The 13,906-nt window shown below is 36.5% G+C and overlaps 1 protein-coding gene across 1 annotated transcript in view; it reads left to right on the top strand.

The window, feature by feature from the left end:
- The window catches only part of PLCL1 (phospholipase C like 1 (inactive)), a 324,933-nt gene that overhangs the window by 247,483 nt on the left and 63,544 nt on the right, over nt 1–13,906 (top strand). The window contains exons 2-3 of the mRNA XM_077745785.1: nt 3,150–5,624; nt 7,983–8,186. Of these exons, the coding sequence (XP_077601911.1) occupies nt 3,204–5,624; nt 7,983–8,186 (2,625 nt within the window). The 5' untranslated portion in view covers nt 3,150–3,203. The remainder of the gene's footprint in view (nt 1–3,149; nt 5,625–7,982; nt 8,187–13,906) is intronic.

A 13,906-nucleotide genomic window follows, 5' to 3' on the forward strand; every position in this document is an offset into this window, starting at 1 on the left:
ATACCAGAGTCCCGAGACTTTTCCAGCATATTTTGAATAGAAATAATTTTTGCTCTAGTCAATAGCGGACAAGCTAATTATTTTTTCACATATGCTTTGGCCAGTTTTTTGCTCATTTGGGGGCTTGTAATAACTTTGGAGTTTGTCCTTTGTGAGATGACAACCTAAAATGATATCTTTTACACTGGTTCCAAGTTATAAGGCATTTTGGGATAAATTTTGTAACGATGTAGGAATTGGAGATCAAAGCAGGAAATAGCATTTGGAGCAGGTTGATTCTTTCGTAGGCTAGATAAAAAACATTTATCTCTTGAAAGCTTATCTTACTAGGAGAGAAAGTCTTGATTTAAGGAGATATCACCACAAAGAAGAGAGGCTTATAGGAGAAAACTCTTTCAACAGCAGTACTTTTGTTTTCATAAACAGTGGCTCAAGTCAAGAGTGAAGTGTTAGACTGTTTTTGAGGTGTGGAGCCATACTTAAGGTGCAGGAACTATATACATACATTTTTAGCAACACTGATTTCCCACTGAAGGTTTATTAGAGACTGTTAGAGGTTTTATAACTCTGTTGACAATAATCCTGCTTAGAACATGATCTGCTCATATAAAAATATTTTTTTCTGTGAAAGGTCTCATTAGCTTAAAAGCCTAGTCAAATGGTAGCTTTAAGAGCAGAGTCACAGTCTACATTATTATCACAATTCAGTTTCCCTCTTTATTGTACTTGGTAGATTAGTCCCATCTGAGCAGTGCCATTAGGTGCCTGTCTGTATGGTGTGGAAAAACACACATACACACCCCTGAAATTTCTGAGCATGTGGGTTGTGATGAATTTAAATGTGTTCTAATAGTGCAACTGCGTCTAAACAGCTGAAGATTTATACTTGTTTTTTAACTTAAGGATCAGGAAATTGACTACTATAGGATAATTAAAAATCACAACTCTCTGGAAAAGCAAGAGCTAAATTGTTAAATGCCAGGGCATCAAGAAACAATATTCTGTAATCTGTGCAGATTTTTTTTATTCTGTAAATAAATTGGGTAATTTATATCTTTGTCACTTGAACATCAGATATATATTTGAATTAATGAGTCATCTCACCAACAATCCCATAACTAAAGCAAATTTTGTTTTCTTTTCACAGGCAAGATTTTAGTCAATTAAATGATAAATCATCCTGCCTTTTCCTGAATCACAGGATAAGGAGGCTCTTACAGGCAGGATCACAATTAAATAAGGCCTCAGAGGAGAGAATCTACCGTTTTAAAGGAAGGCCAGTGCAGGAGAGAGTCCCAATTACTTTGTTAATACCTTTCAGTGCTTAAAATAGTAATATCGTTTTAAATATTTTTAGTTTATCACTGACGATTTGTCTTCAACGCAGAAGTCCAGAATGAATCAACTTCTTAATAAACTCCAATATCCTGGTCAGACCCTGCAATGACCAGGTGTATGAAGAAATGTTCCTCTTCCTTCAAAAAGACTTAATCAATAAACATCTACAGTTTACAAAGACTATTCATGCACACTTTTCCTTCTGAGTCTCACAACAGCACTATTATATGTAATGATTATCGACTACTATTTAAAAGCAGAAATCAAGATTCAGAGAGGCTAAATGACTTATCTGAGGTCATATATTTACTGAGTGGAATAATTACAGCTTGAGACTAGTTATTTTTACATAAAGACAATGCCTTTTGCATTTAACACTTTGCTGCTGCTTTGCTCTGCTTATAAAATCAGGCACTATAAATATGCATTAAGGTGCTTTTGGAAAACTAGTTCCTGGGAGAATTATCTGAATTGGTGATGTGGTCGGGAACATTATTAACTTCAGTCTATGGTCTGAACAGAGGAATATCCAGTTTTAAGTGGCATTGGTCAGATGTTCAGTGTAGATGAATTGGGAGTGATAGACAGTGGACAATCTGAGACTAAGATGACATCTGTTATCTTATGAATACAAGGATTGGATACAAATCATAAGATTTGGGAAAGATAATACATGAGAAAGCCTTGATACACCCAAGAACAAAATAGCCACAGGAAATAATTAACCTGCCTAAGGCACACTAATCTGAACACTGAAAGCTTGATGCCTTCAGCACCAAGTAACGTGGCAAAATGGACTGAGGATTCTGTGAGACTAAGATCCAAGGACACTTACAGAAATGGGTAGAGGGCAAGAAGAAGTGTTCTCTGTGACATTCTTTGGTGAAAGACTTGAAAATTTAATTTACATGGAAAGAATCTTAAATGTTAGTGGAACCATTCAGATTTCTGTTTGGTACTAAGCTGTGGCTACTAATAGGTTTATACTGAAACACAGGTGTTGATTCTCATAAAGTTCATCTAAACTGTTTACCTGAGTGCAAATTTGCTCAAGTGAGAGTCATCTGTTTACTATGAGCTTCCAGTCTGAATTTCAAGACACTTAGAGTCTTCAAAATAGTTTGAGGGGGAAAAGTAACTTTTAGTTAAGATACATTGTCAGTCCTGGGGTGCCTGGGTGGCTTAGTTGGTTAAGCATCCGACATATGTTCAGGTCATAGTTCACAAAGCCCCCTGTGTTAGGCTTTGTGCCAACAGTGTGGAGCCTATTTGGGATTCTATCTCTCCCTCTCTCTCTGCCCCCTCCTGCTTTCTCTCACTCTCTCTCTCTCAAAAATAAATAAAAAGGTACAATTGTCAATCCTTTTTGATGTAAACATATTAAAGTGAAAATCTTTTATTTGAACTAGTTTTATGTTTAAAAGTTGAACTGCTGCAAGGTATAAATGAAGAAAACTTTTAAAAGAAATCCAGCATTATTTTTCACATATCTATAGGGACTTGAACTAGGTTGTCAAAGTATCTACACATAGTGGTTCTTATGAAATCTGCTTTAATGAACAAATGAGTGATTTGTAATTAACTTAATAGTTGCTTTTATTTCAAAGAACTCCAGGCATTTGAAAAATATGGTTTTTTCCTAAAGCTAATAATATCAATTTTCTTGGCAATTTATCTTTTGCTGGAATAGTGAAAATGTGAATTTAGGCCAGCCTCTGTCTGAATGGAGCCTGAAGAGTTCATAGAGTGTGATTGAATTTGTCTATTTTCTAAAGGAAAGATGATTCATTATTTTCAAATTATTTTTACAGGATCCTTCTAACCAAAAATGTGGTGGAAGAAAGAAAACCGTGTCTTTCAGCAGCATGCCATCAGAAAAGAAAATTAGCAGTGCGAGTGACTGCATCAGCTTCATGCAAGCTGGCTGCGAACTGAAGAAGGTCCGGCCAAATTCTCGTATATACAACCGTTTTTTCACTCTGGACACAGACCTCCAAGCTCTTCGCTGGGAACCTTCCAAGAAAGACCTCGAGAAAGCTAAGCTTGACATTTCTGCCATAAAAGAGATCAGATTGGGGAAGAACACAGAAACATTTAGAAACAATGGCCTTGCCGACCAGATTTGTGAGGACTGTGCCTTTTCCATACTCCATGGGGAAAACTACGAGTCTCTGGACCTGGTTGCCAATTCAGCAGATGTAGCAAACATCTGGGTTTCAGGTTTACGGTACTTGGTTTCTCGAAGTAAGCAACCCCTTGACTTTATAGAGGGCAACCAGAACACACCAAGGTTCATGTGGTTGAAAACAGTGTTTGAAGCAGCAGATGTTGATGGGAATGGGATTATGTTGGAAGACACCTCTGTCGAGTTAATAAAACAACTCAACCCTACTCTGAAGGAATCCAAGATCAGGTTAAAGTTTAAAGAAATCCAGAAGAGCAAAGAAAAACTAACCACACGAGTGACAGAAGAGGAATTTTGCGAAGCTTTTTGTGAACTTTGCACGAGGCCAGAAGTATATTTCTTACTGGTACAGATATCTAAAAACAAAGAATATTTGGATGCTAATGATCTCATGCTCTTTTTAGAAGCTGAGCAAGGAGTTGCCCATATTACCGAGGATATGTGCTTAGACATTATTCGGAGATACGAACTTTCTGAAGAAGGACGTCAAAAAGGGTTTCTTGCAATTGATGGCTTTACCCAGTATCTGTTGTCATCAGAATGTGACATTTTTGATCCTGAGCAAAAAAAGGTTGCCCAAGATATGACCCAGCCATTATCTCACTACTACATCAATGCCTCTCACAACACTTATCTCATAGAAGACCAGTTTAGGGGACCAGCTGATATCAATGGGTATGTTAGAGCTTTGAAAATGGGCTGTCGAAGCATTGAACTTGATGTAAGTGATGGTTCAGACAACGAACCCATCCTTTGTAATCGAAATAATGTGACAACATACCTTTCCTTTCGAAGTGTCATAGAGGTGATAAATAAATTTGCCTTTGTTGCTTCTGAATACCCACTCATTCTTTGCTTGGGAAATCACTGCTCCCTACCCCAGCAGAAGGTAATGGTTCAACAGATGAAAAAGGTCTTTGGCAATAAGCTCTATACTGAGGCACCTTTGCCATCAGAAACCTACCTCCCATCACCAGAAAAATTAAAAAGAATGATTATTGTGAAAGGAAAGAAATTACCTTCTGACCCAGATGTTTTAGAAGGAGAGGTCACAGATGAAGACGAGGAAGCGGAAATGTCTCGAAGGCTGTCAGTAGATTACAATGGTGAGCAGAAGCAGATCTGGCTGTGTAGGGAGCTCTCTGATTTGGTCTCTATCTGTAAATCTGTTCAGTATAGGGATTTTGAACTGTCCATGAAAAGTCAAAACTACTGGGAAATGTGTTCCTTTAGTGAAACAGAGGCCAGCCGAATTGCAAATGAATACCCAGAGGATTTTGTAAATTATAATAAGAGGTTCTTGTCAAGAATCTATCCAAGTGCCATGAGGATCGATTCCAGTAACTTGAATCCACAGGACTTTTGGAATTGTGGCTGTCAGATTGTGGCAATGAATTTTCAGACTCCGGGTCCAATGATGGACCTTCACACAGGCTGGTTTCTTCAAAACGGAGGATGTGGTTATGTTCTAAGGCCATCCATCATGCGAGATGAAGTTTCTTACTTCAGTGCAAACACAAAGGGCATTGTACCTGGGGTGTCTCCACTGGCTCTTCATATCAAGATCATCAGTGGTCAGAATTTTCCAAAGCCCAAGGGAGCTTGTGCCAAAGGAGATGTCATAGATCCTTATGTTTGTATAGAGATACATGGAATTCCAGCAGACTGTTCAGAACAAAGAACTAAAACTGTACAACAAAACAGTGATAACCCTATTTTTGATGAAACTTTTGAGTTTCAAGTAAACCTACCTGAGCTGGCCATGATCCGTTTTGTCGTTCTAGATGATGACTACATTGGGGATGAGTTTATAGGACAATACACAATACCATTTGAATGTTTGCAGCCTGGATATCGGCATGTCCCCCTGCGCTCTTTTGTGGGTGACATCATGGAGCATGTAACCCTTTTTGTCCACATAGCAATAACTAATCGAAGTGGAGGAGGAAAGGCACAGAAGCGCAGCCTGTCAGTGAGAATGGGAAAGAAAGTTCGAGAATATACCATGCTCAGGAATATTGGTCTTAAGACCATAGATGACATCTTTAAAATAGCAGTTCATCCTTTACGAGAAGCCATAGATATGAGAGAAAATATGCAGGTAGGAAAAATCTCAAACTCTCCCCACCTGTTCCTACTTCTTCCTACCCTTCATTTACCAGTGAACATTGCGTATTACTTGTGATCTGATTCCATAAAAAATTATCAGAAAGGTTGTATAAACTCATAAACCACCAAATTAAGTGCTGCCTGTGAAAGCAGATATATTTTATGTATCTGATTATAAATTAATGCTATGTTAAATTTGACCTGAACTAAACCAGTTAATAGAAATGCCTTATAGATCCATTAAATATACCTACCACATAACCAAATAGATATATGGCATTGTATATATGAAACAATGTAAAAAGAATAGTCTATAAAATATATGTATGTACAATATATAAAATATTATATATACAGACAATACTAATTACAAGTATATATGTAAAGTATTTACAGATATGAACATAAAAGGGAAGTTGAAGTCACATAAACAAATATAATGCCTATTAGTTTATTTTAGTTGTTTCAGTGTACAGCATCAATAATAAATTACTCCCAACAAGAGAAAACACAACTAAACAAACAAACAATGTTCAGCACTTGAACATGTTGAAAACCATGTAGTCAGTCTTCTCTTAGAAATGTGGTTTAATTGAAAGTTGAAAGAAAATGGATTCTGGCTTAAACTTTATCCTCTTAAGATCTTGAGCAAATTATTTCAGATCTCTGATCATCAGTTTTCTCCACATGAGGTAAGGAAAACAGTAATACATCACAGAATTATTATCAGAATTAAATGACAATATATGTAAATTTCCTAGTGCTGGCATGTGGAAATTCAATGTTAGTTTCTTTCCCTTCATTAATGTTTGTAAACAGAGATGGTTGCCAATTTCTTTCTTCAGTACGATTGAATATACTTACTCTAGGCTCATATTACTTATAAACAGTCTAACAACAAATACTGAGTTCCTACAATGTGCAAGGAAGTGTTGGTTAGCACAAGTAGCAGTCTAAATATGATAGCAAACAAGAGAGGAATATTTTTCAATTCACTTTATCTGCTCCATTAGCTAACATTTTAATAGTAATTCTCACCAAAAAAAAAAAAATCCCTACTTTCAAGACAGAAAACAGGCTTGAAGAAGTTAGATAATTTCCCAAATATTGTAGTTAGTAAATAGGAATGTTGGGCTTTAAATTCAGAATTGTCTACTACCAACACTCAAGATCATTCATGGTTTTTAGTCAGGTGATGCTGAACCTCAAATCCATCATTTGGTGAAGACTTTATTTTTACATTATTTCACAGAGAAATTCAAGATAGACTTAAAATCAATTTTAAATAGCTAAAATGGTAGAAAGCAGTATGACACATAAATCACATATAAATACTTAGATGGTGAGCATTTTATTTGAAGTGGTTGCCTTAGCCACTGCTTTAAAAATAGGCTCCAAATATTAGCATCTTCTACCTGACTTTTTCTGACATAATTAAAAACTATTATAAATCCCTGTATCAGATTAGTTACATCATTTCTACGCCTTATTTTATATATTACAAGTAGATTTTATTTATTTCTATTTAATTCTTAAAAATATATCCTTTACACATATTGTGTGTTTAAGATACCTGTTAAGTATAGTTGGTTATAAATAAAGTTTTTCCAGGCAGTATTGATAACTTATGTCATCTTAACAGATAGTCTTTTGGGCTAAGAATTATTTGGAGCCTAATCAGTAGAAAAATGAAATACCATCATTGTCTCCTATTTTCATTTGACATATAATAGATTAGGTTAGTAAATCTATAATAAAACATAAAATAGTTATAATTCCTATTTCAAATGAATTTTAAAAGCTTGTAACATGAACAAATGTAGCTCTACATGAAATTTGTTTCAATATGTACATCTATCAGGTCCATATCTGATGCGACAACAAAGAAACACCATTGATGATTAGTTAAATGGAGGGTGGTGAGTAATTGCAGCCTGCTACCTGGAGGGGAAAAGCTCAAAGAAGATGCACTGCAATGTGCAATCACCAGCTTATTTTTATTATCATCATGATACAAATTAAATAAGATATTCACAACCAGCCAATGCTGACTTGTATGAATATTCCAGTGCTCTGCTTTGAAAAGCACTGTGTAGCCTTGGTTCACAATCTGATTTACTTTATGGCATATTTGTGGCAGTTGCTAAAAATTGAGAAAGATGAAGTGTAATCATGGATTATCTCTGTGTTGTGCACATTATATTTTTGATTGATTATAATCCACTTTGCTCCAAATTATGTATATATTAAAGGGTATACTTTTAATGGATATACTTTAGTGTAAACTTAGAAGTGCTGTGAGTGATATGTCATGTGGTCAGAAGTATAATTCCATGTTTCTTCCCCACAGAATGCCATAGTATCTATTAAGGAATTGTGTGGACTTCCTCCAATTGCCAGTCTGAAGCAGTGCCTGTTGACCTTGTCCTCTCGGCTCATCACCAGTGACAATACTCCTTCAGTCTCTCTTGTCATGAAAGACAGTTTTCCTTATTTGGAGCCTCTGGGGGCAGTTCCAGATGTGCAGAAAAAAATGTTGGCTGCTTATGATCTGGTAGGAAATTGTGACTCTATTTCTTACCTGCATGTATGTGGGGAAATCATCTGGCAGAGACTATTTTGTGTAACTCTAATGAATAAATAACATTGTGGGTGGCAGACAGAGCAGGCCCACTCAGCTTCCCCTAGGTGCCAATGAAGACATCTGCGGCGGTGCTTTGAACCCACAGCCCCACAGATTACAAATAGAAATTCTCTGCTTTAGCAAGGAATGAATTATTGATGAAGTCTTCAAAAGCACAATTTTTCAGCATCTAAATGATGTTAGCCTGCAACATAACCATTTAAATTTATACCTGTAGGAAATGAATATATGCTTCTCAGTGCTGCCATATGATGTTTGAGACAAAATATTTCTCTGGAACTTATATTAATAAGCTGATACTATTAAATGATTTTTTCTGACTATATAATGGAATGTATGTAGCAATTAAATGTAAAGATAGTTATATTTTTGCATCTCCTAATTCCATAAGAAACTAAGGAGCAAATGAAAAATTGGAAAACTTTGTAACATAGATACCAGATAAAGTGTAAACTATCCTTAAAATAGAAAGCACACTTAAAAATCAGTAAGGAAAAAAATGGGGAAAAAATCTTATGTCAATTAGGTCTAATTTCTGCTTGATATGACAAACATTGCAACACAATCATGGCTTAAAAATACAAAGTTAAAAAATAAAGGGGCGCCTGGGTGGCTTAGTCAGTTAAGCATCTGACTTCAGCTCAGGCCATGATCTTATGGTTTGTGAGTTTGAGCGCTGCTTTGGGCTCTGTGCTGACAGCTCAGAGCCTGGATCCTGCTTCATATACTGTGTCTCCCTCTCTGTCTGCCCCTCCCTTCACTCTCTTTCAAAAATAAACATTACAAAATAAAAAATAAATAAAAATACCAAGTTTTAGGGACACCTGGTGGCTCAATTGTTTAAGCATCTGATTCTTGATTTTTTGCTCAAGTTTGTGAGTTTGAGCCCTGCATCAGGCTCTGTGCTGACAGTGTGGAGTCTCCTTGGGATTCTCTCTGTCTTTGCTCTCTCTACCCCTACCCCTCTCTCAAAACTAAATAAATAATTAAAAAAAAAAAAAAACCACGGTTGTACTCCTCCAAATAAAAATCTGGAGACCAGCCTTCCAGTATGAAACTTCTGTAAAGTTCTTAGGAACCCAGGCTCCCTCTAGCTTTCTGCTCTGCCATCCCTGCAGTGTGACCATTATTCTTCTGGTCCAAAATGGCTGCTGAAGCAGCACATAAAATCTGTGTTCTAATCATCAGGGATGCTGAAGAGGAAAAGAAGGCATATCTTCTGCCTTTAAGGACATTTCTCTGAAATAACATAGATCATGTCTGCTTATATTTCATGAGCCCAGAGTTAAAACATAGCCACATCTAGCTGTAGAGGAGAATGGGAAGTATCTATGTCAAGCGGCTATGTGTTCAACTTAAAGTTATCTCTTCTGTTACTCAGAACTAGAGGGAGGATAGTTATTAGGGAATAACAAATACTCCCTTTTTTATTTATTTTTATTTATTTTTTATTTTTTTTAAATGTTTTTTTATTTATTTTTAGGAGAGAGACAGAGAGAGACAGCGTGAGCAGGGGAGGGTCAGAGAGAGAGGGAGTCACAGACTGAAACAGGCTCCAGGCTCTGAGCTGGCAGTCAGCACAGAGCCCGACGCGGGGCTCGAACCCACGAACCGTGAGATCATGACCCAAGCGAAAGTCGGACGCTTAACCGACTAAGCCACCCAGGCGCCCCAAATACTCCCTTTTTTAAATCTTTATTTTGAGAGAAAGTGTGTGTGTGTGTGTGCGCGCGCGCGCGCGCACGGGCGCACGCGCACACACACACACACACACACACACACACACACACAAGCAAGTGGGGGAGGGGCAGAGGCAGAGAGGCAGGGAGAGAGAGACTCCCAAGCAGCTCCACACTGCCAGCGCAGATCCCGATGAACCGTGAGGATCCCCATGAACCAAGAGATCATGACCTGAGCCGAAAATCAAGAGTCTGCTGTGACTGAAGCACCCAGGTGCCCCACAAATATTCTTTACTTCAGAGATGAACAAGCAGTTCATGTATCTCTTCCTCCTTAAAACAAACAAACAAACAAAAACAATGAAAATCTAAAAACATATTTAACCTTAAAATGAGTTTTAGGTTAAAGATATTAAAGAAATGTAGTGAGATATTCCCTCTCTCTTTGGCACTAAAAAAGTAGTACCTCAGATAGAGAATTTAAGATAATGGATACTCTCATCCATCTAGTTCTACTAGGAAAATAAATCGATATAATCTTTTGAGAGAAAAACTCAGCAATATTATTTAAGATGTTTAGCCCATTTGATTTATATATTTCTTTCCTGGGATTTATTCTAAAGCAATAATTATATACTTAAACATTTGTGTTTAATAATGTCAACATAGAGCTATGTTAAATGAAATATAGTAAGTCAAGATGGACTCAAGCCATTAAAATTATGCATTAGAAGAATATTTAAAGGTTTGGAAAACTTCTCATAACACACTTTGTGAAAAAGTCTGGTTATAAAAGATATACACTATAGAATTTAAATTGTGTTTACATGTATACGCATCTACAATGTTAACAAAATATTCATAGTAATTAGTTTTAAGTAAGGAGAGTGAACTTTATTTTCTTATTTATGGTTTTTTAATGTTTATTCTCTATTTGCTGAACTCTTTACAATAAACCCAACTAATTTTCATAATTGAATAATATTTTATCATTAAAAATGACTAGAGGAAAGACATTTGGGATAAACATCCTACAACTGAAAAAGAAAAAACCCCATAGAATACATTCTCCCTCTGAATGATCATACCTCTTACAAACTGTATTCCATGGCTGCTGGGGGAAAAGTTCACCTATTACCTATATCTCATTTTTCATAAAATCAATTTTTTCATCATAAAAGCAGGGACTGAAAGCTATTCAGTGAATAGGTATAATTGCCATTTAAGAGGTGAAATTAGGGTACTCGTTGCCATAGAGACAGACAGTGGAAATCACTTATTCCTCCAATTCTCTGTGAAACTGAGAAAGAAAAATCATTCACTGGGAAGGGAGCCTGTTCCCCTGGAGCTAGGCTAGGAATACGCAGAAAAACACCTGGACTGTGGTTGGCCAATGTCCATGTCACATCTCTCAGTGTCCAATGCTGTTTTGTTTTTTCAGTTTTATCTGCGGAAGCTAAATCTGAACATCAACCTTTTCTCATTTGTATTTTTAACATGAAGTTTGTAATTACAGGCTTAGCATGGTTTTCCAAAGCTTCAAGTAAAAGGCTACAGTAGAAAACAGAAATACTTTCAATGATATCTTCATTTATAGTTCCCTATGGAAATGATTTATGGAGATATTTTTTAGTGTAAATATCCCTATGCCAAATGGCAAACTCAGCAGAACTTGCAAGTGAATCAAAACTCTTTTGATGGCTCTGCTGGGTTATTTCTTTTAGGGAGGAAGTGGGTAGAAACAGATACAAGTAATGATGCTATTAGCCTTGAATGTAAAAACACCATTTTTACTTTCTAGGATTTGCATTGTATTGGTTGGCATCTTCAAACTCTTGAAGATATAATTAATATTAGTATTAGTGTTAATTAAAAATTTTTTTAATAGTTTATTTATTTTTGAGACAGAGAGACAGAACATGAGAAGGGGAGGATCAGAGAGAGAGGAAGACCAGAATCTGAAACAGGCTCCAGGTTCTGAGCTGCCAGCACAGAACCCAATGCGGGGCTCAAACCCACGAATGGAGGGATCATGACCTGAGCCAAAGTTGGACGCTTAACCGACTGAGCCATCCAGGCACCCCAATATTTCCTGTAAAGAAGTCTTCTAAGATACTCTGCCAGACCCAGAGAGATAATTTTAAAAACATAAATCTGATCATGACACTTTCCGGCCTAAAATCCTACAGTGGCTTCCCATTAAAATAAAATTGAAACTCCTTACTGTGGTCTATAGGGTCAGTTATGACCTGGCCTTGCATACCCATGTCACTCCCCTCTCCCACCCTCCTCTGCTTCTCCCAGCCTCACCCCCACACTCTCTCTTCTGTTCACTGCCCCCAGCCACATGGGCTTCCTTTCTTTCTTCAGTCAGATCAAGTTTGTTTCCATCTCTGGGTTATTTTATTTGTGGTTCTCTCTGTCTAGAATCTTCTCTTACATGAATAATTGCTTCATAGCTCTTAATTTTTAGTTCAAATGTCATATCCTCAGAGAAGTCTTTCCTAATAACTGTCCCCACCTGTCACTCTGTCACATAACCTTTTTTTATTTCCATCATCCTACTTAGCAGTATTGAAAAATATTTTGCTTGACTTTCTGTTGAATTGCTGTCCTCCTTTCCCCTTCAATATGAATGTATATTCCTTGAGGGCCCAGACCCTGTGTATATTGCTTACTACAGTTATCTCCTACATCTAAAATGGTGTTGGCCTGGACTATGTTACCAATTAATGTTAGTTGAATAAAAAGTAAATAGAAGCATTTATTGTTGGTAAAAAATAGTGTAGTTCTGATGCCAAAATTGATGTGTTTTATGGTAAATCTTTAAACCTCCTTTGTTTTACCTCTATGACACCACTCTAACCAAACTGTTTCCTGTCTTATACTTAGAGTTTTAAAAAAAAAACCAGAGACAAAGGCAAAACTTTGGAGACTATAAAAAGATCAAGGGGCTGGAGATGGGCCACAGGGTTGGCTGAGGGAGGGAGGGATGAATAGTTAGAGCACAGAGGATTTTTAGGACACTGGAGCTATTCTTTTTTTTTTTTTTTTTAAGTTTATTTATTGTGAGAGAGAGTGAAAAAGCACGAGCAGGGGAGGGGCAGAGAGAAAGACAGAATCCCAAGCAGACTCTTCACTACCAGTGGTAGTGCAGACCTGATGCGGGGCTCCAACTCATGAACCATGAGATCATGACCTGAGCTGAAACCAAGAGTCAGATGCTTAACCAACTGATACAATTCTATATGATACTGTAATGGTGGATATATATCATTATGCATTTGTCAAAATTCATAGAGTGTATAATACAGAGTTAACCCTAATATAAACTATGGACTTTAGCTAACAATACTGTATCAATATTGGCTTATCAATTATAATAAATGTACCACGCTAAAGAAAAATGTTAACAGTAGGGAACTGGGAATGGGCGTAGGGCGTTTATGGGAATTCTATGTACTTTCAGCTCAGTTTTTATGTAAAGCTAAAACTTTTTGTAAAAGTAAAGTCTGAAAAAAATCCCTTACAGACTATTAATAAAAAAAATTTAGGGTGACTAAGGCTGAAGACAAATCTGGGGTGGTGGTGATGGTGGTAGGGGAGTACAAATTCCAAAATTAACAGCTTGTATGTTCAACTTAGACTCAAATCAGTTCAATATTTAGATTTCTCAAAAATGGTAATGAATTATATAGATGCTATCCAAGAGGAAAAGTTGTAACTACTAAAAAAAAAAATACAGAATATATTTACAATAGAAAAAGACCTGAAGTCATTTCTGAACAGATACAAATTTGGCTTATTTCAGTATCAAAAGAAACAAATCAGGCAACAAGTAGCCTCCATTTACTGAAAGCCAACCTGAGTGTATCAAACTATACTACTTATCAACAGGAAATAAATTAAAATATTTTAGAAAAGATTGATTTTTAGTTTCTCTGTATATAT

The sequence above is a fragment of the Crocuta crocuta genome, unplaced genomic scaffold, assembly GCF_008692635.1.
Source record: "Crocuta crocuta isolate KB4526 unplaced genomic scaffold, BGI_CrCroc_1.0 scaffold564, whole genome shotgun sequence".
Taxonomy (NCBI): Eukaryota; Metazoa; Chordata; class Mammalia; order Carnivora; family Hyaenidae; genus Crocuta; species Crocuta crocuta.